At 31.1% G+C, this 23049-nt stretch overlaps 1 protein-coding gene and 1 long non-coding RNA gene across 2 annotated transcripts; both read right to left on the bottom strand.

The window, feature by feature from the left end:
* Nucleotides 1–5834: 5834 nt before the first annotated feature.
* LOC141722859 (uncharacterized) lies at nt 5835–7721 on the bottom strand. The gene is made up of 3 exons (XR_012575862.1): nt 7570–7721; nt 6853–6905; nt 5835–6392 (listed from the first exon to the last, which is right to left on the bottom strand). It is a non-coding gene; the product is annotated as an uncharacterized LOC141722859 (long non-coding RNA).
* A 4784-nt stretch (nt 7722–12505) lies between these two features.
* Nucleotides 12506–15949, bottom strand: LOC141713189 (uncharacterized). Its single transcript, XM_074516486.1, has 6 exons — nt 15570–15949; nt 14730–15513; nt 14392–14634; nt 14134–14265; nt 12952–13796; nt 12506–12650 (listed from the first exon to the last, which is right to left on the bottom strand). Exons 1-6 carry the CDS (start codon nt 15947–15949, stop codon nt 12506–12508), a joined length of 2529 nt encoding a protein of 842 aa, XP_074372587.1.
* Between the last annotated feature and the right edge of the window lie 7100 nt (nt 15950–23049).

The raw sequence follows: 23049 nt of genomic DNA, 5'->3' as shown, positions 1-23049 counted from the left end.
AAAATATATAACATATAATTTGATGGAGTAATGAAAAATGAAAATTTATACTTAAAAATTAAATATTGGAAAAAAAATTATAAATCATCTCGTGCATCGCACGGTATCAAGCTAGTATATATAATAAGCGAAATATGATTTTTTTTGGTAAAGTTCGTTAACACCTTCCTACAAAAGTTTGTTAACACCTTTCAAAATAAAATTTAAACAAATATAATTTAATTAAAAAATTAATTCATGTATGTAATATAATATAATACTATACTATTATAATCGAAACCATCTATCTATACTATTATATTAAAAACTAAATATTGAAAATTTAGTTATTGGTCTTTGGTCACCTTTATTTTGGAAATTTTATATTGAACATAAAACACTCTTCTTAATAGATCAGTACTCGGAATATAATTACATAAAAATAAATAGAATTATATACTATTATATTAAAGATGAAACATTGAAATTTTGATTGTTGGTCCTTGGTCACCTTTATTTTGGCAACTTTATATTTAACATAAAACACTTTTCTTAATAGACTAATACTCAATATAATTATATAAATACAAATAGAATTAAATATATATAATGGTTTATGGCTAAAACAAAATAATATATACTATTGACCCGGGCCAAAAAATTATGTTATTGAGCCGGTGTAAATTAAAATAATTAAATATATATAATTGTCTCTTGCTAGAAAAGCCGGTGTAAAACAAAAGAATTAAATATGTATAATGGTCTTTTGCTTGAAAATATATATATATATATATATATATATATATATATATATATATACTAATCACCCGGGCCAAAATAATTATATTATTGTACGGATTAAAACAAGATTAAAATTAGAATAATTGGTTGGTAGGTATGACAGTCCGGGATAAAATAAAATAAAATAAACTATTCATATAGGTTTAAACAATATTATACTATTGATCCGGGTTAAAATAAAAATAAAATAAAACCAAATATTGTTAGTTGATTTGTTATATCGGCCTAAAAAAGAATAAAAAATAATATCGGTACGATTTTAAATAATATATAGTACTTATCCGGGCTAAAACTAAATACAACTAATTCATACTCCTCCGGAATAAAATTAATTACAACTAATTCATTGGTTGATATAATGAAATCGAGTTAAAACAAATAATATATATTTCCCATCTAGTCTAAAACTAAATAATATTTAACCCAAACTAGAATATGATCACAAACAAACTAAATATATTTACTGTTTGGTTGATATAAAGGTCTTATATAATGAAATTCGATCTTCTATTTCTACAATATCCATTTTATTTTATAAAAACGAAACTAGAGAGAGTATCCATTATATTAAAGACGAAACATTAAAAATTTGGTTGGTAGTCTGGTCACCATAATTATAATAATATTAAAAATAAAATACTCTTATAAATAGATAAATATTCATATTATAATTATAATATATCTAGTGGTTTTCGTTAAAGCAAAATAATATATAAAATCCACTCGGTCGGGCTAAACAAAATTATACTATTGATCCAGTTTTAAATAAAAAATTAAAAAAACTACATATGGTTAGTTGGATTTGAAGAATCAAGCTAAAATAAAATAATAAATATTATTGATCTTACTAAAAACATAATACTATTGGACCGAACTTAACAAAATAAAAATTTGAAAGGAAATTCGTGCAGTTGATATAATGTCATCAAACTAAAACAAAATAATACATATTATCCATTCAGTCTAAAATAAAATAATAATCAACCCTCCTAAAATAAAATTAAACAAAATAGTAAGTATAATTAACTAGATTTGGTTGATATAACGAGCCTGAAGCTAACATATTTTTTTTTGTCATTGACACATAAATTTTTACGATTGATTCGGGTATAAACATATTAAACTATAATAAATCTGATTTCTGAATATAGTTAGTTGGATTTGGTTGGTTAAGAGACTAATAACAATTCGTATATTATTGATCTTAGCTAAAATTTATCTTTTAATTAAATATAATAATCTTTCGTTAACACATCTATAAATTTCAATAAAAATATAAATTTCAATCATTACATTATCTTTTAAAACTGTATTATCACTAACTTATACACCTATGTGTATATTAATAAATATTATCATTAAATTTCAAATAAATAAGTTCCATAACTTAAAATTCTTACTTCGGATTAAATTTAAAAATAATTATGTAATATTAAAAATAATTCGTGCATCGCACGGGTTTTAGGCTAATATTATATTAAAGACGAAACAATGAAAGTTTAGTTGGTAGTCGATATGGTCACCCTAATTATAGTAATATTTAAAATAAAATACTTTCATAAATATATAAATATTCATAACACAATTATAATATGTCTAATGGTTTTTGTTAAAACCAAAATAATATATATAAAATATTCCAAACTGGGCTAAACAAAATTATATTATTGACCCAATTTTAAATGAAAATTTTAAAACTACATAGAGTTAGTTGGATTTTAAGAATGAGGCTAAAATAAAATAATAAATATTATTGATCCAACTAAAAATATTATATAATTGGACCGGACTATAACAAAATAAAAAATTGAAAGGAAATTTGTGTGATCGATATAATGTCATCAAATTAAAACAAAATAATATATATTATCCATTCGGTCTAAAATAAAATTATAATCACCCCAGACTAAAATAAAATTAAATAAAAGAGTAAGTATAATTAGCTAGGTTTGGTTGATATAACGGGCCTCAAGCTAACATAATTTTTTTGCAATTGACACATAAAATTTTACCATTGATTCGGTTTAAACATATTAAAATAACATAAATCTGAATATAGTTAGTTGGATTTGGTCGTTTAACTAATGACAATTTGTGTACTATTGATCTCAGCTAAAATTTACTTTTTAATTAAATATAATAATTTTTCGTAAACACACCTATAAATTTTAATAAAAATATAAATATTAATCAATACATTATTTTTTTAAACTATAGTATCACTAACTTATACAACTATGTGTTTATTAATAAATATTATCCAATCATATTATTAAAATTTCAAATGAATAAGTTTCATAACTTAAAATTTTTACTTCAAATTAAATTCAAAAAAAATATGCAATATTAAAAATAATCCGTGCATCGCACGGATTTTGGGCTAGTTGTTTTCTTAAAAACGAAACTGGACATTATTCGTTCATTTGTATGATAGGGTCGGATAAATACAAAATAATATATACTTTCATCCGAGCTAAAATAAATTTATATAGTAAAATCAAGATAAAAAATTGAAACCAAAAAATAATTAAACCAACTAAATAAATAAATATATATATACACTACTTTTATTAGGGCTAAAAAATTTGTATAATATATCCGATTTTAAATAAATTATATTAAAATTTGAATATGATTACTTAAATTTTGTCGATATAATGTGTTAAGGCTCAAACAAAATTATGTATACAACTGAAGGTTAAAATAAGGCTAAAATCGAATTAAAGATGATTCTTATTAAAATATTAAAATTAAATAATTAATAAAATTTAAAAAATTTAAATAATAGAATATTAAAATTAAAAAATTTAAATACCTGTATTTAAAACAACCGTGCATTGCACGGGCTATAGGCTAGTATACTATTATAAGCGAAATATGATCTGGTTTGGTTGGTTGGTTAACATCTTACTAAACAAGTGTTAACAGCTTCAAAAATAAGTTTAAACAAATATAATTTAATTAAAAAATAAATAAATTATGTATCAAATCTATACTATTATATTAAATACGAAACAATAAAAATTTGTTTGATAGTCGGTCTGGTCACCATAATTATAAAAATACTTCAAATAAAACACTCCCATAAATTGATAAGTATTGACAATAGAATTATATAAATATAAATAAAATTATAACATATCTAATGAACTTGGTTTAAACAAAATAATATACAATATTGTTCACCTGGGTTGGACTAAACAAAATTATAAAATTGATCCAATACCAAATAAAAATTAAAACTAGACTACATACAGTTAGTTGGATTTGCAATATCCCTTTAATACTCTTCCTTTTTAACATCAATTAGTTCTCTTTTTAACATCAATTTGTTCCCTACATTATCTTAATTTAAGTTATTTATCAGATTAGGGCAATTCCAAATTCTACCAAGTAAAGATTGAAATCAAAGAAAATTATTATAAGCAACACAACAAGTAATTGCATCTTTATATGTCTCAATTGTACTTTCCTCAAAAAAATAAAATCGAAAAACATAGCAAAAAATTCATCCACAGTATCTTAAATCTTTTATTCTTTGTTAATTCTACTTTCTAGAAGCCTTTCTGTTAGACTTTTATTCAAGTTGACGGGTGCATCCACAATATCTTAAATCACCTTTTTTCTCTATGTTGAACACTTTTTTTTTATCAAAATCAACATGATCCAAATGCTCTGCGATCATATATATACGTACAACCTTTAAAATCTATACTATCTATATTACGATATATATTATGATATGATAGACGTAATATTAAAAGTTTATTACTCGACCGACGGATGTTAACTTAAATTACTTAGAAGTTGTATTTAATTGAGATTTTGAAGGATTGATAATAATCCATGGATTTAAAAGATTTTCGTTTATTTTAATTTTTTGCGAATTTTGACGGAGTTAACAAAAAATCTTGCAGAGCTTTAATGATTTATAATATATACGGGTTTTAGGCTAGTATAATATAGTACTGTAATGTTATAAGTGAAACATGGTTTCGTTTGGTCGGTTGGTTAACACCTTTAAAAGTATGTTTACATCTTCCAAAATAAAGTTTAAACAAATATTATTTAATAAAAAAATTAAATCATATATCTAAATAACTATAAAATGCATGAATTACTATTTAACTTAATTTCTAATCACACTTAACTTATTTCTTACATCTTTTATAGGGAATCAAACACTTTCAATATTAATTTTAGTAATTTAAATTATAATATAACAAAATAATTAGTAAATCAAGAATTTTTTTAAAAAAATAATATTAAATCATCCACATATTATTCAAGACTCCCACTTTCCTCTGGGCTAAGCGACTTATAGTCTGTAGTATGAGGACTTCTTAAGATTTTAACTTTTTAAATTTTGAATAATTCAATAATATAAAACATACAAAATAATACATAAATAGTTTAAATTTATTAATCTCAATAATATATAGTTATTGTTTTTTATAATTTATTTTTATAAAATAATAAATTATAAATGTTATAATCAGTTTGTGTATTGCACCAGTTATAGGCTAGTTTTATCATTAATATGTAATTAGCGTCACGGATTTCTTATCCAAAATTTTGGTCTTGAACCGCCAAAACAATCTCAACCATTAATCTGATATAATTAAAAATAGACTGTTAATATTATATATTACTAGAATATAAGTATATTCTTAATACAATTATAAATAAAAAATGATTACATTGGTCTAATACTATCAAACGTCTTGCGAATATCCTAATACAAACCTAAATAGGATATGATTAAATAATTAATCAATCATAGATATAAAAGGATTATATTGTTCTACTACTATTCAAATACCAAAAAAATGATATAGTGATATCAAAGTATGTTAGATATTAAATGCTATGAAATATAACACAGATTAGGTGAATGTGTTTCTTGGATTTTTCTTTGTTTTAAGCTTTATAATGTAGGATTTGAACAAAGCAGTTTAGGAGATGTGGAAATTATGTTCAACAGAATGAACACAAACACACTATATCAAAAACTCACTTAATTGTACTAATCAAGTTTGTCTTGCTACAAATCTGTGTTCTGAAGAAAATAAGAACTCAACTTCTATCTTGAGAGGATACAAGAAAATCTAGATTCGTTTGTTACTTATTAACTAAGGACCCGTGCATGCTTTATAAACTAGCAGCACGGGTTTACAAAACTTGCACTAAACTGTACTAAACTAAACTCTTAAACAACCTTGTCTATTTTCTTTTTTGGTCTTAGCAAATATGTGCAGAATTTTGCAGGTCTGTGACCACCATTTGTCCGGTTAATCTTTGTTGTTGATCTTGTATTCTTCAAACTGCTTTTGTAGATTTTCCATGTGACGCCCCCAGTCCCGAAAGTCCCAACTTGGGCACGGGTCCGGGGTCCGTCAAATCCAAATCTTTTCTCAAAATTATACTCACAAAAATTAAATTAATATAAATAATAATATCTACAATTTCCTTTATTTCTACAAATCCGACATCTCAATATATTACAAACCTTGATACAAACCTCAATCAATATTGTGCTATCAACTCTACATCGTTCAACATATCTTCACCCAAGATACTTATTCTCGAGTCCATCATATTCTAGAAATCTCCTGTAAGATTAAGTAAAATATAGGGGTGAGCTACATAGCTCAGTAAACATATACTATATAATTTAACCGAGGCTTATTTAATAAAATAAAGTTCTTCGGTTCATCAAAAATACCAAAATTTTGAGAAAAACAAATAATTCATCAAGAGTCATGTTTGCATCATCACAAGATATCATAATCATCAAGATTTTATCAAAATAGTTCTCACAAGATTAAAATGGAGTATTCAAGCATGATAGGTTCATTAATTCATCAATTCATCAAGTTCATCGAGTTGGGATCCCGACCAACCAGCTAAACAATTGGTTTAGCTTACTTCCGACAAGGAAGCATCATCATCAGTTCATCAAGTATAAGTGCAAGAATACTCGTTTTTCATCAGTAAATCATCAATTAAATCAAATCAAGTATCATTTAAAGATCAAAGCATCAACAGTGAAATAGTACAATATATACTTACAAATACCGCCGACAATCAATTGTTATTACTCGTGTATCCTCCGCGTTTACCACCTAAACAATTATGATACACACAAATATTTAACAGCATCTCTTTGAATTAATTAACTGAACTCTAAATTATAATCAATAATATTTTGAGTTCTTAGGTCTATCTGAAACTAAACTCTCAACTAGTTCAAAATCGATAATCAAACCATCTATTGAAAATGTCATTGCGCACACTTCACTTATGCATTTTTAATAAATCGGAAATAATGTTCTTAACAAGATATTCTCCAGATCTCATCCTTAATATCTTTCAAATCACTCATAAAAATTTGATCATAGAACTAAACTTTTAACCTAGCAAACCAATTGCTCAAATTTGCAACAGAATACAAAAAATTATGCGATGCGCTGCCTTCACTAAAACATTTTTCTTAAATCTAAAAATAACTATTTTAATACCAAATTTATACAAAACCGTCCTGGAAATCATATCATTCTACCATAAAAATATTGAAGCGGAACTAATTCATTATATAACTAAACGATTCATTTTAATATGAACAGAACCCCTAAATTTCTGTTCTGCACTCCTCTACTAAAACATCAATTACTCTCAACTTATATGTTCAAATAACGTCCTATTTTGTATGCATATACTAGAGACAATATAGAAAAACTTTCATTCAGAACCTATCATCAAAATAAGTCATTAAAGTCTTCAAATTACCTATTCAAAAGTTGCATATAATCTGTGTGGCTTTTAAAGCTATCGCAAGAGTTTCTTCTTTCATCTATCTTCTTTGTTTCTTTCTTCTTCTTGTGTTCATAGCTTAATGAGAGAGAGGAAGTGATGTGATAAGGTTGTGCTTGGCTAGCTTATTTGAGAAGCTTTGAGTGGTTTTTTTTTCCTCCTTATCTTCTTTATCCTTCATATTTATCTCTCTTTTTTCTTCACCCCCCCATAATTATCCACAAATAACATAAGAAATATCTAGACATCCTTATAGATATTTCTCATAATTTCTAGACATTGGGCTTGATTAGAAATGCTTGACTTTGGGCTTGCTCAATATAAAAATCAACCAAAAATTTTCATAAATCTTATGGACTTTCTTAATAGTACTTTTGGTCCACTACTCTATTTAAATTCTTAAATATATTTTACACCTTAAAACCCCAAAATTATATGATCAAAACTCTGTCTTCTAATGATTCACAATATATTCTCCAATTCAAAAATCTTTCACTCCACTTGAAATGTTACGCTATTTACCCAATTTACGTGCCGCCTCTAAAATTCCCAAAACTAATCTCATGAAATTTATTAAATCTTTATACCATATCTAATCATCCACCAAATATTTTTACTCAAATATAAATTTTCTCTAAGGTCTCCAAGGCCTCTAAGTTTTTTTTCTTGCATTTCCCAGTCCATTCAAAGAATCCTCCTCCTTAAAGTATATTAAGATTTCATTAAAATAAATTTTTGTAATATCCCGTAATTTTTTGATATCTATTAATAATAGAATAATATAATAAAAAAAACTTAAAATAAATTAAGATTAGGATTTAAAATTGGTTTAGACTAATGGGCCTAAAATTTGGATCATATTCTAATATGGATAACTTTTAGGTTAAGATATAGGGTTTTGTATCGTTATTAATACACCATATTCGTCTTCCTCGCCTCAATTATTAAAATTCGTAGGGCTTTATTCACAAAAATCAGCAGTCTTGTAAAATTCGTAGAAAATTCATCGTAAATCATAATTCACTGATCCTGGACTTTTCAGAAATCTCTTTTCGTTCTCTACAACTTCCGTGTTTCGTATTTTTCAAGATAACATCATTTAGAGGGTCAGAAAGGCTATATTCAGATCTGGTCACGTTTTGAGGTAAGTACTTTTTGACTTACTTTTGTTTTCGAAAAAGTTTTGATACTCTTATTTTCGAATTTCGTATAAGATATAAGAATTCTGTTTCGAACTATATAAGAAATAAGATACGAGAATCTTTTGAAACCCAGTCTCTACGTTTTCGAACTCGTTCGTAATTTACGCTATAGTTCCAGAACTAGCCTTAGATACCCTTAGTAGGCGCACCAGTGTGCAACTTTAGATACCTATTAAGGGCGCGTAATTATTGAATTTTAGATGCCGACCACTGGCAAAGTGTGGTAAATAAGAATAAGAATAAGAATAAGATGCCGGCTACTGGCAAAGTGTGGCCGTAGATCAAGATTGTGGTATTTATAAGAATTATCGTTTCGTTCTGTTTTACTCTGTTCTGATCTGTTATAAAAATCTACTCTATTCTGTTTTAAATTCTGAATTTTAAAATATAAAACTTTGGGTTGGATCTATTTTTAAAAATTGTTTTACAAATTATTATTATTTTGAGAAAAATCGTTTTATTAAAACACTCATTATTTTCCGGTTAAATAGTTAGTCAATTTGTACTTGCTGGACTTTATAGCTCATCCTTTCAATATTTCAGGTTCGGCCTAAGAGTTCGAGTTGGATAGCATTGAAGTTCGAGGACTTAGGATTTGATTAGATTAACTTTTGGACCGCTTCCGTTAGCTGCGCTTTTGTAATAGTCATTTTTGTAATAGAATTTCGTATTAGTAAATTTGTATTTTGTATTAGTTTTGGTTTAGAATTAATAGTCCGGAATTGTGGGCTGTTACAGTCTTCCTCCAACACAATTATTTGAGTCTTAAATTATTTATTTCCCAATTAATCTTTACTTGAAATAATAAATTCTATTTAAACATTATGTAAGTTAGGGTATTACCTTCCAATTCAGTGAATGAATTGTTTGTTAACTGATAATCTTGAATCTTGAACTTGTCTGTATTCTGAAATTTGAGAAGTATGTCGAGATCTCCAATTGTTCTTTAGAAAAGTGACATATCGATAAGTATAATTACTTATCGATATCTTTTAGTTCTCTATAGGTAAATTTAACTTGTCGAGGTCTCGAGTTTTCTATATGTGAAATGACTTATCGATATCTCTGAGATCTTTACATGGAGAAGTGACTTGTCGATATCTCTGAGATCTCTATATTTATCGATATCTCTGAGATCTCTATATGAGAAATTGACTTATCAATATCTCCAATTCTTCACATCTTCATTTGGTTTGTCGATATCTCTGAGATCTCTATACGAGAAACTTGTCGATATCTCCAATTCTTCATATTTTCATTTGACTTGTCGACATCTCTGAAATCTCTACATGCAGAAATGACTTATCGATATCTCTAATTGTCTATATCTTCAGTTGACTTGACGATATCTCTGAGACTTCTCTTTAGACTTCTTTACAAGTCATTTTGGACTTCTCGATATAACTTGATCCGTGACCTGTTGATATCTTAACTTATAACATTTTTCATATAACAGATTTATTCAACTCCAAGCTTCCACATCTTTTCTCTGAAGCATGATCATGACTTGATCTTCTTCCAAAATTTATTCCGTAGCTTGAAACTGTTCACAGAAAAACCCCTAGTCTAATCTACTGTCCATTTTTATAGACTTAAGAAATACAATTACAAAATACAGAATTGATTATCAAATAACTTAATCTTAGGGCTGTCAATGTGAATTAGTCTTGTTATTGTACAAGCATGTCTCAGACAACACAATAGATAGAATATGATTAAATATTGTACTATACATAGCTGTAATTTAATTCCTCATTGATACCCAGCTTTTAAGTCACTTCTAACTTATACACCCGCAACAACTTATCGCTGAGTGTTTGTCGACCCAACTTATAAGTTAAATTTTCAACTTATAAGCCGATAAGTTGAATGGTAGCAATGACGTACTTTTTTCAACTTACGTTGGTTTTTCATTTTTTTTATTAACTTTAGCTTTAAAAACATGTTTTAGAATGTTAATCAAATTTAAAATTCACGAATTAAGATAATCATATTTTAAAATTATTGATTTTAGTTCATATAAGTAAAAAAACTGGCTTATAAATAAAATTATCCAAACAATAATATAACTTATAAGTATTTATCTACTCATCACTTATAAATCACTTATTCATTTTAAATCATAAGTTACTTATTTTAAAATTTTCAAGATGAGCACGTATATTTCTCTATATATACATATTTGCTACAAAAATATTACAACAAATTACCAAAAATGAAAACAATATTACAACAACATCAGAAATAATGATATATATGTACATTAAATTTTTTATAAATAAATTTAAAAAGGTAAATTTTAAAGAACCGTGCATCACACGGGTTATAAGTTAGTATATATAATAATCGTAACAGATTTCTTATCCAAAATTTTGGTCATGTACCGTCAAAACAATGTCAACCGTTGATCCGATATAATTAAAAATATACGATTAAGATTATATGTTTTTAGAATAAATATATTCTTAATACAATCATAAATATAAAATAATTACATATATCTATCTATACCATTATATAATAGACGAAACATTGAAAATTTGGTACGGTAACTATTTTTTGGTACACGCTGATTTTACCGAATTACCCTTATTTATAAAATTTTATAAATAAGTATTTTTATTTTTTCTATATAAGTACGAAGTATTAGAAAATACGAATTAGACACCAATACACATACATCAATATCTAAGCATTTTTTCAAGAGAGAACTCTCTTATACAGAGAATACTTGCTTCTATTATAAAATTTTATCAAAAATTATAAAATTTTATTTCAAAAAATATATAAATTCGTTGCTAATCGAGAATAATAATTATATTTGAATATAGTAAAAAGTTTAGCAATTAAAATTTGAAAAAAATAATTTTAAATTTCATTCAATTGTGGAATAATTATAGATGAATGTGATTTTATTATGATATCAATACAAAACCACTTTAAATTATTTTATTAAATTTCAATGACTTTTTAAATAGAAAATTGTGCTAACTTCTTTTTACAGAACACCTATTTACAGAACTAGCTTTTATAAAGTCGTACTTTTTTTTTGAGAAAAGATATTATCATTAAATCAGCAAACTTTCCGACGATATTGTCTCCAACAGATGGTTTGGAGGAGACGGAAACACCAAGAAACTATTGACCTCTCAAGGTATTCTAGCCATTTTATGGGCAACCTTGTTGGCTTGGTTTCTAACAAAACTCACTACCAATCTATTATTACAATACAACAAATCCCTGCAGGTCTGAATCATATCCCCAAGTTCCGGTAAGTTTTGGTGGCCTTGCTGCACTGCCTTAATTTCCCAGAAGAGAGTCACTCTCAATCAAAACATTTCCGGTCGTGACCTCTGTAGCCCAAACCAGAGCTTCTGCTATCCCTGCCACCTCAGCTTCCAACACTGATAGTGAGCCTATCGATCGACTTGTCCTTCCTAGAAGGTACTGACCAAGGTGATTCCTCAAAACCATCCCTATTGAATAATAATTCCGCCCTTCCACGAAAGAAGCATCAACATTGATTTTTAAACACCGTCTATTGGAGTTTTCCATATGTTCTCAGCCTCCCGATTCTCTGCAATTCTTGTATCAGTATCTTGAACCTTTCTGTTTGCTTCTTACCACTCAACTGTCTGTCTTCTACTCCATGCCATTATAAAATCCGGAGTCAGAACTTTATTCTCAAAAATCCTTTTATTCCTTGTAAACTACACACCCCACAAGACAGTCACAATTTTGAGAGTCTCCTCCTTACAGCCAGTAGCCAGCTTTTGTAGAAGCCATTCACGGCTAATCTCGATATCCCAGCTGTCTACATTGATACCCAGCTTCAGCCAACATTCCTTTGCAAAACTACACTCAAAAAACAGATGTCTCAAGTGCTCAATCTCCCCAACACACATTGCACATGTAGTGGGAACTAGCACCCCCCCTTCCTCTCAACAATATCCTGATTGGAAGAATATTTCGACAGAATCTCCATAAGAACTCCCTGATTTTATGAGGGATGTTTAGACTCCATATTTTACTCCAGCCTTTAAATCTCTGAATACCTTCAACAGCTGCTTGATTTTGACACCATTGATAATAACCAGCCTTCACTGTATACTTTCCATTATTTGAATGGATCCAGGCCAATCTATCTTCAGTATACCTTTGTGGAATTCTGATCTTCAAAATTGCTTCGACATCTTCACTGCTAAAGTAGGAATTCAGTTTACTCAAATCCCACTCTTTCTTGTTCTTTCGAAAAAGATCACAGACTTTTAGAAAACTTGCATCCCCTCTGACTTCATTTATGTTAAAACAATAATCATTTTTTGTACGAAGCCAACGATCATGCACAACTCTGATCGACTTTCCATCCCCCACAACCCATCTCAAACCCTTTTTCATCTCCTCCTTAGCCTCCCATATTCCAGACCAAGTGTAGCTTGCTCCACCTTTCCTATCTGCTTGCAGAAAACTTGTATTCAGATAATACTTAGCTTTTAACATTCTAGCCAAAAGTGACAGAGGTTCATGAATTAGCTTCCAATATTGTTTACTCAAAAGAGCAATATTAAAGCCAAAAATATCTCTGAAACCCAATCCCCCATCGTTCTTCGACGTGCACATTTTATTCCATCCAAGCCAGCGAATACCCTTTCTAATTGCAGCCTTAGATTGCCACCAAAATGAGTTCATCACCCTATGGATCTCTTGACATAAAGATTTCGGCATCAAAAAACAAGACATTGCATATGCAGGGATCGATTGCACGACATTTTTCAGCAACACTAACTTTCCAGCCCGAGAGAGAAGTTTCGAATCCCAGCTTTCAATCTTCTGTATAATCTTCTCTTTAAGGTAGTTAAAAACCTTCTTTTTAGACCTATAAACCAACGACGGAAGGCCAAGATATTTACTTTTCCCTATATCCTTATACACCCCGATTTCATTCTTTATTGCTTCCTGCTTGTCTCTTCTAACATTTGAGCTGGAAAAAATCGCTGATTTCTGAAAATTCACAGCTTATCCCGAGCTAGCTTCATACTCATTTAGCAAAATTTTGATTGCTACAGCTTTTTCCTTAGTGGCTTTAAAAAACAGGAAGCTACCATCCGCGAATAAGAGATGCGTAATAGAGGGAGCAGAGCTACAAATACTACAACCATTAATACGATTACTTTCAGCAGCTTGCTTTAAAAAAAATTGAAAATCCCTCAACACACAACAAGAACAAATAGGGAGATAGAGGATCGCCTTAACGGAAACCTCTACTAGGAATAATAGGACCTATCATCGAACCTTGAAAGGAGATAGAGTATGTCACAGTAGAGACGCACAACATTACCCATTTTATCCATTTTCCTGAGAAGCTCATGCTTTGCATTCTATATCGAAGATAATCCCAGTTTACTCGATCATAAGCCTTGCTTATATCGAGTTTTAAAGCCACCTCCCCATCTTGACCCCCATTCTTTCTCTTCATGTAATGCAATAATTCAAAAGCCACCAAGACATTGTCTGTGATATTCCTTCCTGCTACAAAAGCAGACTATTCCTCTGATATGATGCCCGGGAGAATTTTTTGCATTCTAATAGCTAAGACCTTAGCTACTATTTTGTAGAGCACGTGACATAGTGCTATTGGTCTAAGATCTCTTCGATCTTCTACCTTGTCCTTCTTCGGAATTAGCACCAGTGTTGTATCATTAACTCCCTCAGTGATTGCGCCGTCCTTCAACCAATCACAGCAACAACGAAACACCTCCATACCTACCATCTTCCAAAACTGTTGAAAGAAGGCCGGGTTGAGCCCGTCAGGGCCACTAGCTTTATCAGGATGCATACTCTTCACCGCATGAGAGAACTCCGTAAAAGTCAGTCAGCTGTCAACCTCTCATCCTGACTATTCGATATCAAATGGGCCAGATCCTCCTGATATACCAATTCGCCTCTATTCGACTCCTTGAACACATGACTGAAATATTCTTTTAGAAGTTTACACTTCCCTTCGTGACTTGTTACCACCTCCCCATCTTCTGATTTGAGGCTTGAGATATGGTTCAACTTCTTTCTATTCGAAGCAGCTGCATGAAATTTTTTTGAGTTGGTATCAGCGTCCTTCAACCAAAATTTCTTAGCCCTCTGTTGCCAATAAGCTTCCTCATGTTTTAAAATTTCATCCAGTTTATCTTTTTCTTCAAAGTACATTTGAATGCCACCGTCATCTTCTCTATCCTTCAAATCATCGACTACCTTTTTCTGCTTTGCTAATTTCTCTCTGAACTTATGAAAAAAGTCTGTTCCCCATTGAGCCATGTGCTTAGAAAGCTCTACTAGTTTAGGAAGGAGATGCAGAGATGGTAACTGCTGCCATAAATTCGAGACTTCGGAATGGAAGTTAGGCTCCTTTAACCACATATTTTCGAAACGGAATCGAAATTGTTTTTTATGAATAGATGTATTCATGAGCTGAAGCTTTATTGGATCATGATCCGACAAAATGGTATGGAAAATCGTGAGAGTACAAAGAGGAAATTTATTCCACCAGTTCTCATTAGCAAAATATCTATCTAACCTTTCTCGAACCCATCTAGTGGTACCTTTGCTTTTTTCCCATGTGAAAGAACCCCCCTTCAGATCCACCTCTGTCAAAAAACTATCTTCCACAGCTTTACGAAATCCCTCCCGGAGATAATTTGGATGATCATGATTCCCTTTCTTATCACTATTATATAATAAGTCATTGAAATCTCCAAAAATGCACCAAGCTAACTGAGAAACACTGAGGCTAGATGTCGAATAAAATCCCAAGAAGCTTGTCTCCTTTCACGCTCAGGGAAACCGTAAAAATAGGTTAGTCTCCAGTCCACTCCATTCCTTTCTTGAATTCTAATGTCTACATGATTTTGAGAATCACTAAAGATAGTACAATTTATCTTATTGTTCCAAAAAACTTCTAAACCACCTCCCTGACCATGTTTATCTACTGAGTAAAAATTCAAAAAACCAAGTTTTGGTGCAAGAGTTGCAACCTTATTACTATCAACTTTAGTCTCAGACAAGAAAAGTAAGTCGGGCTTATGAGCTTTTACCAGCTCCTTCAACACACGAACTATACGAGATGAGCCCACACCTCGACAGTTCCATCCTATGGCATTCATTGCTGATGGCTGGCTTTCATTGCAAACTTAGCCGGACTTTTACGAGAAGAAGTTGATAAATCTTCATTTGAAATATCAGTTTCTGTTTGGAGTTGCCCTGTTCGATTGTCACCATTTTTGGGTCCCACATCAATATCCATAATAGCATGTCCAGTAATTTCTCCTCTCCTACGTTTATGTTCCTCCAATTCCAAATGTATAACCCCACTAACATCCTCATTTGACTCGTACATCAGATTTGACGTTATTTTAAATCCCTTCAATTGAGCGTCAAATATACTTAAACTTATCTCCTTTCCATTCTTAGAGATTGTTACAATCGCCCCCTAGAATCACTCACCAGCTTAACTTCCTTATCCTGATTTGAATTACTTCCCCCCGAAAATCTCTGATTGTGATTCTCTCCTCCAATCCTGGCCTCCCACGTGTCATCATCCTCTCTCCTCAACCATTTGCTCTGAGTTTGCCCCACCACCCTACGTGGTGGTGCTCGGAGCCAGCTGCCCCACTCTTTAACCAGACCTTCCTCTTCTCCACCAGTGTTGCTCCTACAAAACCTGTCTATATGACCTACTAACCCACATTCAAAACAAAACTCCCCCAATCTTTCATATTTACACTCAATCACAAACTCAGTTCCATCTTTCTTTATAGTCTTCTTTAGCCTAGAGCAAATCCAACAGTCTCTTAATAAATTCCTTATAAATATTATAAAATATTAATTCTTAGTGATTTAAGACATAATTTTGAATTTCAACTCCAACAATGTTCCTTATCTTCAATCCTTATTATTAAAATAATAATAAATTTGAATGAGATATGAAAGGAAGAGAGAGAAAAGAACTAAAAAGATGAAAGAGAAATCAATTTTTTATTAATAAAAATGATATAAGGGATGACTTGTGTTTCCTTAAAGATAAGGTATGAGAGAAGTGTCTTAGTGATATAAGGAACCACTAAGACACTGTTGGAGTGCAATTTTATGTCATCTTCCTTGTATTTGGATTTAAGAGCATGTTTAAGGGAGCTGTTGGATTTGCTCTTACGTACATCAATTCTAATACGCACCCTCATACATTCCTTCCAGATTGTGCTGAATTTTAAGACTTACCGCAAACATCGAGTGGATTGGTCATGCGGCTTAAATACTATTTGTAGGATATATATGGTCTAATACCTTAATATTTATATAATAGCAGCCTAGGAGGAAAATGAAATTAATTTTATTACAAAATATCAAGAATGCTCGAATTTTACTATGATCGGTTATTTACTTTAATAATCATGGCCCACCCTGAAAGAGATATGTCCCAAGTCCAATCATGTATGAGGATTTAGGAATAACTTTTATTTAATCTGTTTTGATTTCATTGATATTGATAAAAGACTTGTTTTATTTTTATTGCGGGCTCTATCTATTTAAATGTTTAAATAAGATATACCACAGTTTAGAGTAAAACTTTTTAAGGATTGTGATGAGATCATAATAATGAGACCTAAAAGATGATAACTCTAAACTTAAATAGTTCCAGGTCGTAGGATTACTAACTGGTAATTAATAATCCGCAAAGATCAGTACATACTATGCTTGCTTCATTATGAAGGATGTCTGTTCTCATAGACATTTGTGTGGTGACACTATAGCTAGTGTGTAGGTGCTTATTATAGAATAAGTTCACTAAACATGACTCACACAGCTGAACAACTGATGGAGTTCACTCACGTGTCAGCAGTTGTTCACATAGTGATAGTTGTACAAGTATCCTTAGACTTGAGGTCATCATAGTCATCTTGTGTACACTGAACTATGTTTTGGTTTAGTTCTTAGTCTCAAGGGACAATTATAAGGGCTCTACTGGGTATAGGAATTTGTACACGAAGATAGTGTATGATCAATAAAGGATCTACCCCTTCCAGTGTAAGAAGAGAATGTTCAATGCTGATCCACTTATGTTAGTTCAGGAATCTCTGGCCAGAGTGAATGAAATTAGAAAGGAGTTTCTAATTTACATTAAATAGAACTAAGCATAGTGAATGGGAAAACAAGTGATTAAATAAGATAGGCTTGACACAAGTTCCATGCCTTGTATTTAATCGTGACATTGCAGGGTAGAAGGAATTAATTGTACGGTAACTACTCACTGAATAGGTTCTTGGTATTCTAAGCAGTGAATTCGTATTATTCGGATAGTCGCGATATGCTGAGAAGTATCCCTCACGATGTAGAATAAATATGATTAATTAATTAATCATATTTAATGAATTAGAGAATTTATATAAATAATGATAAAATAGCTTTATTATTATTTATTTCTACTACCGGCTTAATATTGAACCTACAGGGTCACACCATAAAAGAGAATGATTTAATGGTGGAGGAATTAATTAATAATGGCTGATAATTATTTATTTATGAAATAAATAATTAATTGGCAAATTTAATAATTGATTAAATGAGATTTAATTGATTATAAATTAATTAAGAAAAAGGTTCTTAATATTATTAAATAAGAATTTAATATTTGGAAATTAAATCAAGTGAGAGAATTATTTCTAAAGAGTTTAGAAAAAGAATTAATAATTAAAAGGTGTTTTAATTATTAGTGAGAATAATAAATGGTTAATAATAATAATATTTTATGGGAAAATTTTCAGCTGAAAATTTTGCCTATAAATATACTATTATAAACCCTATTTTTGCCTCAACCAAAAAGATTTACAAAACCCTAATTCTCTCCATCTCCTCCTCCTTCATTACATCGTTTTCTTGGTGGATACCGGTGGAGTGCTTCACACTTGAGGAGCAGCTGCTATGGATCTCCGTTCATCATTTTTTGGATCGCCATTAAAGACCTCCATCTTTCCATTAACGTAAAGTTTCTTAAGGTAAACATACTGAACTACGAATTAAATATTATTTTTTGCATGGATCCTGCGGAGGGTTTCGGTTTTTTTAAGATTTAAATTTACGTTTTCGCTGCATTTATGTGCTAAAAACCCTTCAATGGCATCAGAGCTACTTGCGAAAAGTTTTTAATTCGTTTATGTGTTTAACTATTTTCGATATATGAGCATGTACGTGATTCGCCATGATTTGATGTTGATATAATATGCTTATATATGTATGGTTTTGAATATATGATATTCATGTGAGTTGTATAATCATAAGATGATTATGTAATCTGTATATATACTGATATATACATGATTTATGTTTGTTCTAATTATGAGAATCATATTAGATACAGATTCTGAATTGGCTGCTGCAGATTTGCTAAAATCTGGGTCTGGTGTCCGATTTACGCAAACGAATACCCTATTCCATAGGTAAACGAGCGTTTGAACAAAACTAATAGCTAAAGCTATCAACGACTCGTCTGTAAGGCGTTTGACGTCGTTTACTGCCCATAAACAGTGATTCTTGTTTTTCTGATTTGATTCTGATTTTTCTGATTTTTGTCATATTTTCTTTTTATGATTAGATCATGGATAATATGATATGTTAAGATCAGATTATGTGTTTTAACATGCTTTTATGTGTTGTATGAGCATGGTGGATGGTTATGGCCTTTCGACCTTAGTGTAATGGTTTTGGTTTTGGTTTTAAATACGACTTGCATGTCGTCAATCTTTTTAATCATAAATCTCGAATGTAACTCGAGTTATTCTTGTAAGTTCATTAGATTAGTTTTACTTTCAATCATGTAATGTAATTGAAGACTCAAGAAGGCTATCCAATGGAGGTGATACAAAGAAGAAGACGAGGCATACAAGAAGTCTAAACAAAGAAGAAGACTTATGTAATAAGTAGTTGTATTTATTTCCATCACCATATTAGATTGACCTTGATCTTTATCATGAGCTTGATAAAGATCACATAGGATGGGGCCATAACCAAATATATTTACTTTATTGCACTTTACATTTACTTGTTTATTTAATTTTATATATGAGATATATGCCTATGTTTACCATGCGATGATAGATTTAGGTGAACTTAAATCAATATAAGGCGTGCTCTAGAAAATCTAGAATATGAATCGTTTCTTACCTTAACAATAAATATTATGAATACGATCATGAGATTCTTGTGTTTATGAAACACGTAATTGAATATGAATTTTCACTATTGAGAGAAAGGATGATTCTGTCAACAACAGATTTCTATCTGTAAGAAAGGGTTATTAAGTGACGCCTCTTGACAATGATCTGGGAATCATCTAATTATCGATTATTGATTTGAAATATTTAATTTAAAAGGAAGAATCTCTTTATAATATGATTATGATTGTAACGTAATATAATCCCTCTAAAATTAAATAATATCAAGTAGTAATTGGCCAATGACACAACGGGCTTGTGTCAGTCATAGCCTTCCAACATGGTAGAAAGTGGTTCTTATTTTTAAATCATTGTCTTTTCGTGCTACAGCCGAGGGCTTTGATTTCGAAATAAGAAATACTTGTCTATTCCATAGAGATGTGTACATTGAATTAGAATCTAAAGGTCGGTACGTGCTACAGCCGTGGGCCGTTGGAGACTGATTCAATTGTACGAAATGTTGGGTTAGACTTGACTTAGAATATTGAGTTTGTCGTGCCACAGCCGTGACTCAATTATTCAAGAGGCTAAAGTTATATTAGGGAATAACATAAGATGTAATTGACAAGAGTTGTCTGCCTATTGAACATCACATGACGTTTCGTGCCACAGCCGAGGTTGTGTGATGGAATGTAGGATCCCTATTCCCACTAGCATTATGAATGCTTAATTTTCACTTAGGGGGTTGGAAAAATTAGATAAACTAGTGGGAGACACTTATGAATAAAGACCCGATTCATATAGTATTTTGAAATGAAATTGAATATTTGTTAAGTGTTGTTATGTGTTTATCATTTACAGATTTACTATATTCGTCATGTCTTCTGCACTATCACTCCGGAGCATACTATATGCTCACAAGTTGACTGGTCCTAATTTAGCTGTTTGTTTTCACTGTAACAAGTTGGGGCACTGGAAGAGGAACTGCAAGGTTTACCTTGCAGAATTGAAGAAGAAGAAGGGTAGTAAAACTACCGCTTCTGATTCAGGCATGTTCATGATCAAAGTTAATATGTCACTAGGTCAAATTTCTACTTGGGTATTAGGTACCGCCTGTTGTTCTCATTTTTGCAATTCGTTGCAAGGACTAAAGGGAAGTAGGACTCTTGAAAAGATGAGGTGATTCTACGTATGGGCAATGGAGCAAGGGTTGCGGCCATATCTGTAGGATCATTTAGTTTACATATGCCTACGAGCAAGACTATTATTTTGAATAATTATTATTACGTTCCCTCTATTGTGAGGAATATTGTTTCTATTCCTATGTTGGATGTGGATGGTTTTTCATTTATTATTAAGAATAATGAATGTTCTATCCTTAGAGATAATGTTCTTTTTGGACGTGGCATTTTAAATAATGGTCTGTATGTATGTGACGTAGAGCATGATTTACTTCAGATTGAACAAACTAATAAAAGAAAACGAGATGATAAAAATCTGACCTATTTATGGCACTGTAGGCTAGGTCATATTAGTGAAAATAGACTGCGGACATTGCATAAGGAAGGGTTACTTGACCCTTTGATTTTGAATCATATCCTACATGCGAGTCTTGTCTATTGGGTAAAATGACCAAATCTCCATTTAGTGGACATGGAGAGAGGGCTGCAGATTTGCTATGATTGGTACACACAGATGTATGTGGACCAATGTCTACGCAAGCCATGGGTGAATTTTCATACTTCATCACTTTCATAGATGATAGATCTAGATTTGGATATGTGTATTTGATGAAACACAAGTCTGAAGCCTTTGAAAAGTTCAAAGAATATAAACATGAAGTGGAGAAACAAACCAAACACAGTATTATAACTCTTCGATCAGATCGAGGTGGTGAATACTTGAATGGAGAGTTTCTAGATTATCTCAAAGAAAATGGTATAGTCTCCCAGTGGACTCCTCCATATACTCCACAGTTAAATGAGGTATCTGAAAGGAGCAATCGAACTTTGTTAGACATGGTTCGGTCCATGATGAGGTATGCGAATCTTCCAGTATTCCTATGGGGTTATGCATTGGAAACCTCAGCCTATTTACTGAATAAGGTGCCTTCCAAATCCGTTCCTCAAACACCATATGAGATATGGATAGAAAGGAAACCGAGTCTTAAACACGTTAAGATTTGGGGATGTCCAGCTTATGTCAAGAAAGTTGACCCAGATAAGCTGGAATCTCGATCCGTAAAATGTAATTTTGTGGGATATCCTAAAGAGACTTTGGGGTATTACTTTTACACTGATCATCGGGTGTTTGTCTCCAGATATGCTACCTTCTTGGAAAAGGAGTTTATCCTTGAAGGAAACAGTGGGAGCAAAATTGAACTTGATAAAGTTCAAGAAGCATAAACTACTACGGATCAAGTGGAAACACCTGTTCAGACTGAACAACCTTCTGTGGAACAGCCCATTCGTAGGACAGGGAGAGTGTCTCGCCAACCTGAGAGGTATTATGGCCTTGTCATTGAGAATGATAATGAGTTGTCAATCATTGATGATGACAAACCTGTGACCTATAATGAGGCTATGGGTAGTGTTGACTCAGAGAAATGGCATAGTGCCATGAAATTCGAAATGGAATCTATGTATACCAACCAAGTATGGACTCTGGTTGAGGCGCCTGAAGGTGTTAAGCCTATTGGGTGCAAGTGGGTATACAAAAGAAAGATTGGAGCAGATGGCCAGGTGGAGACCTATAAGGCCAGGCTCGTGGAAAAGGATTCAAACAAAGGCAAGGGATTGACTTTGATGAAACTTTTTCGCCTGTAGCCCTGTTAAAATCAATTCGGATTTTGCTTGCGATTGCTGCTTACTACGACTATAAGATCTGACAAATGGACGTGAAAACGGCCTTCCTCAATGGGGAACTTGAGGAGGAAGTGTATATGACACAGCCAGAGGGTTTTCTTTCCAAGGGAAATGAACACCTAGTGTGTAAGCTGCTGCTAAACCATATATGGTTTAAGGCAAGCTTCTCGTAGATGGAACATCTGTTTTGATGAG

Source organism: Apium graveolens, chromosome 1, assembly GCF_009905375.1.
Source record: "Apium graveolens cultivar Ventura chromosome 1, ASM990537v1, whole genome shotgun sequence".
Lineage (NCBI taxonomy): Eukaryota > Viridiplantae > Streptophyta > Magnoliopsida > Apiales > Apiaceae > Apium > Apium graveolens.
The sequence above is the reverse complement of the archived record's forward strand: the minus strand, read 5'-3'. Positions and strand labels throughout refer to the sequence as shown.

Excerpts from the sequence above, each read along its gene's own strand:
- LOC141713189 (XM_074516486.1), bottom strand. The coding sequence starts at position 15,949 with ATGAATGCCATAGGATGGAACTGTCGAGGTGTGGGCTCATCTCGTATA. Across the intron at positions 14,635-14,729 it reads AGTCGAATAGAGGCGAATTG|AGTATGCATCCTGATAAAGC; the intron begins GTATATCAGGAG and ends CATGCGGTGAAG. Across the intron at positions 13,797-14,133 it reads CAGGAAAATGGATAAAATGG|AAATCAGCGATTTTTTCCAG; the intron begins GTAATGTTGTGC and ends GTGAATTTTCAG.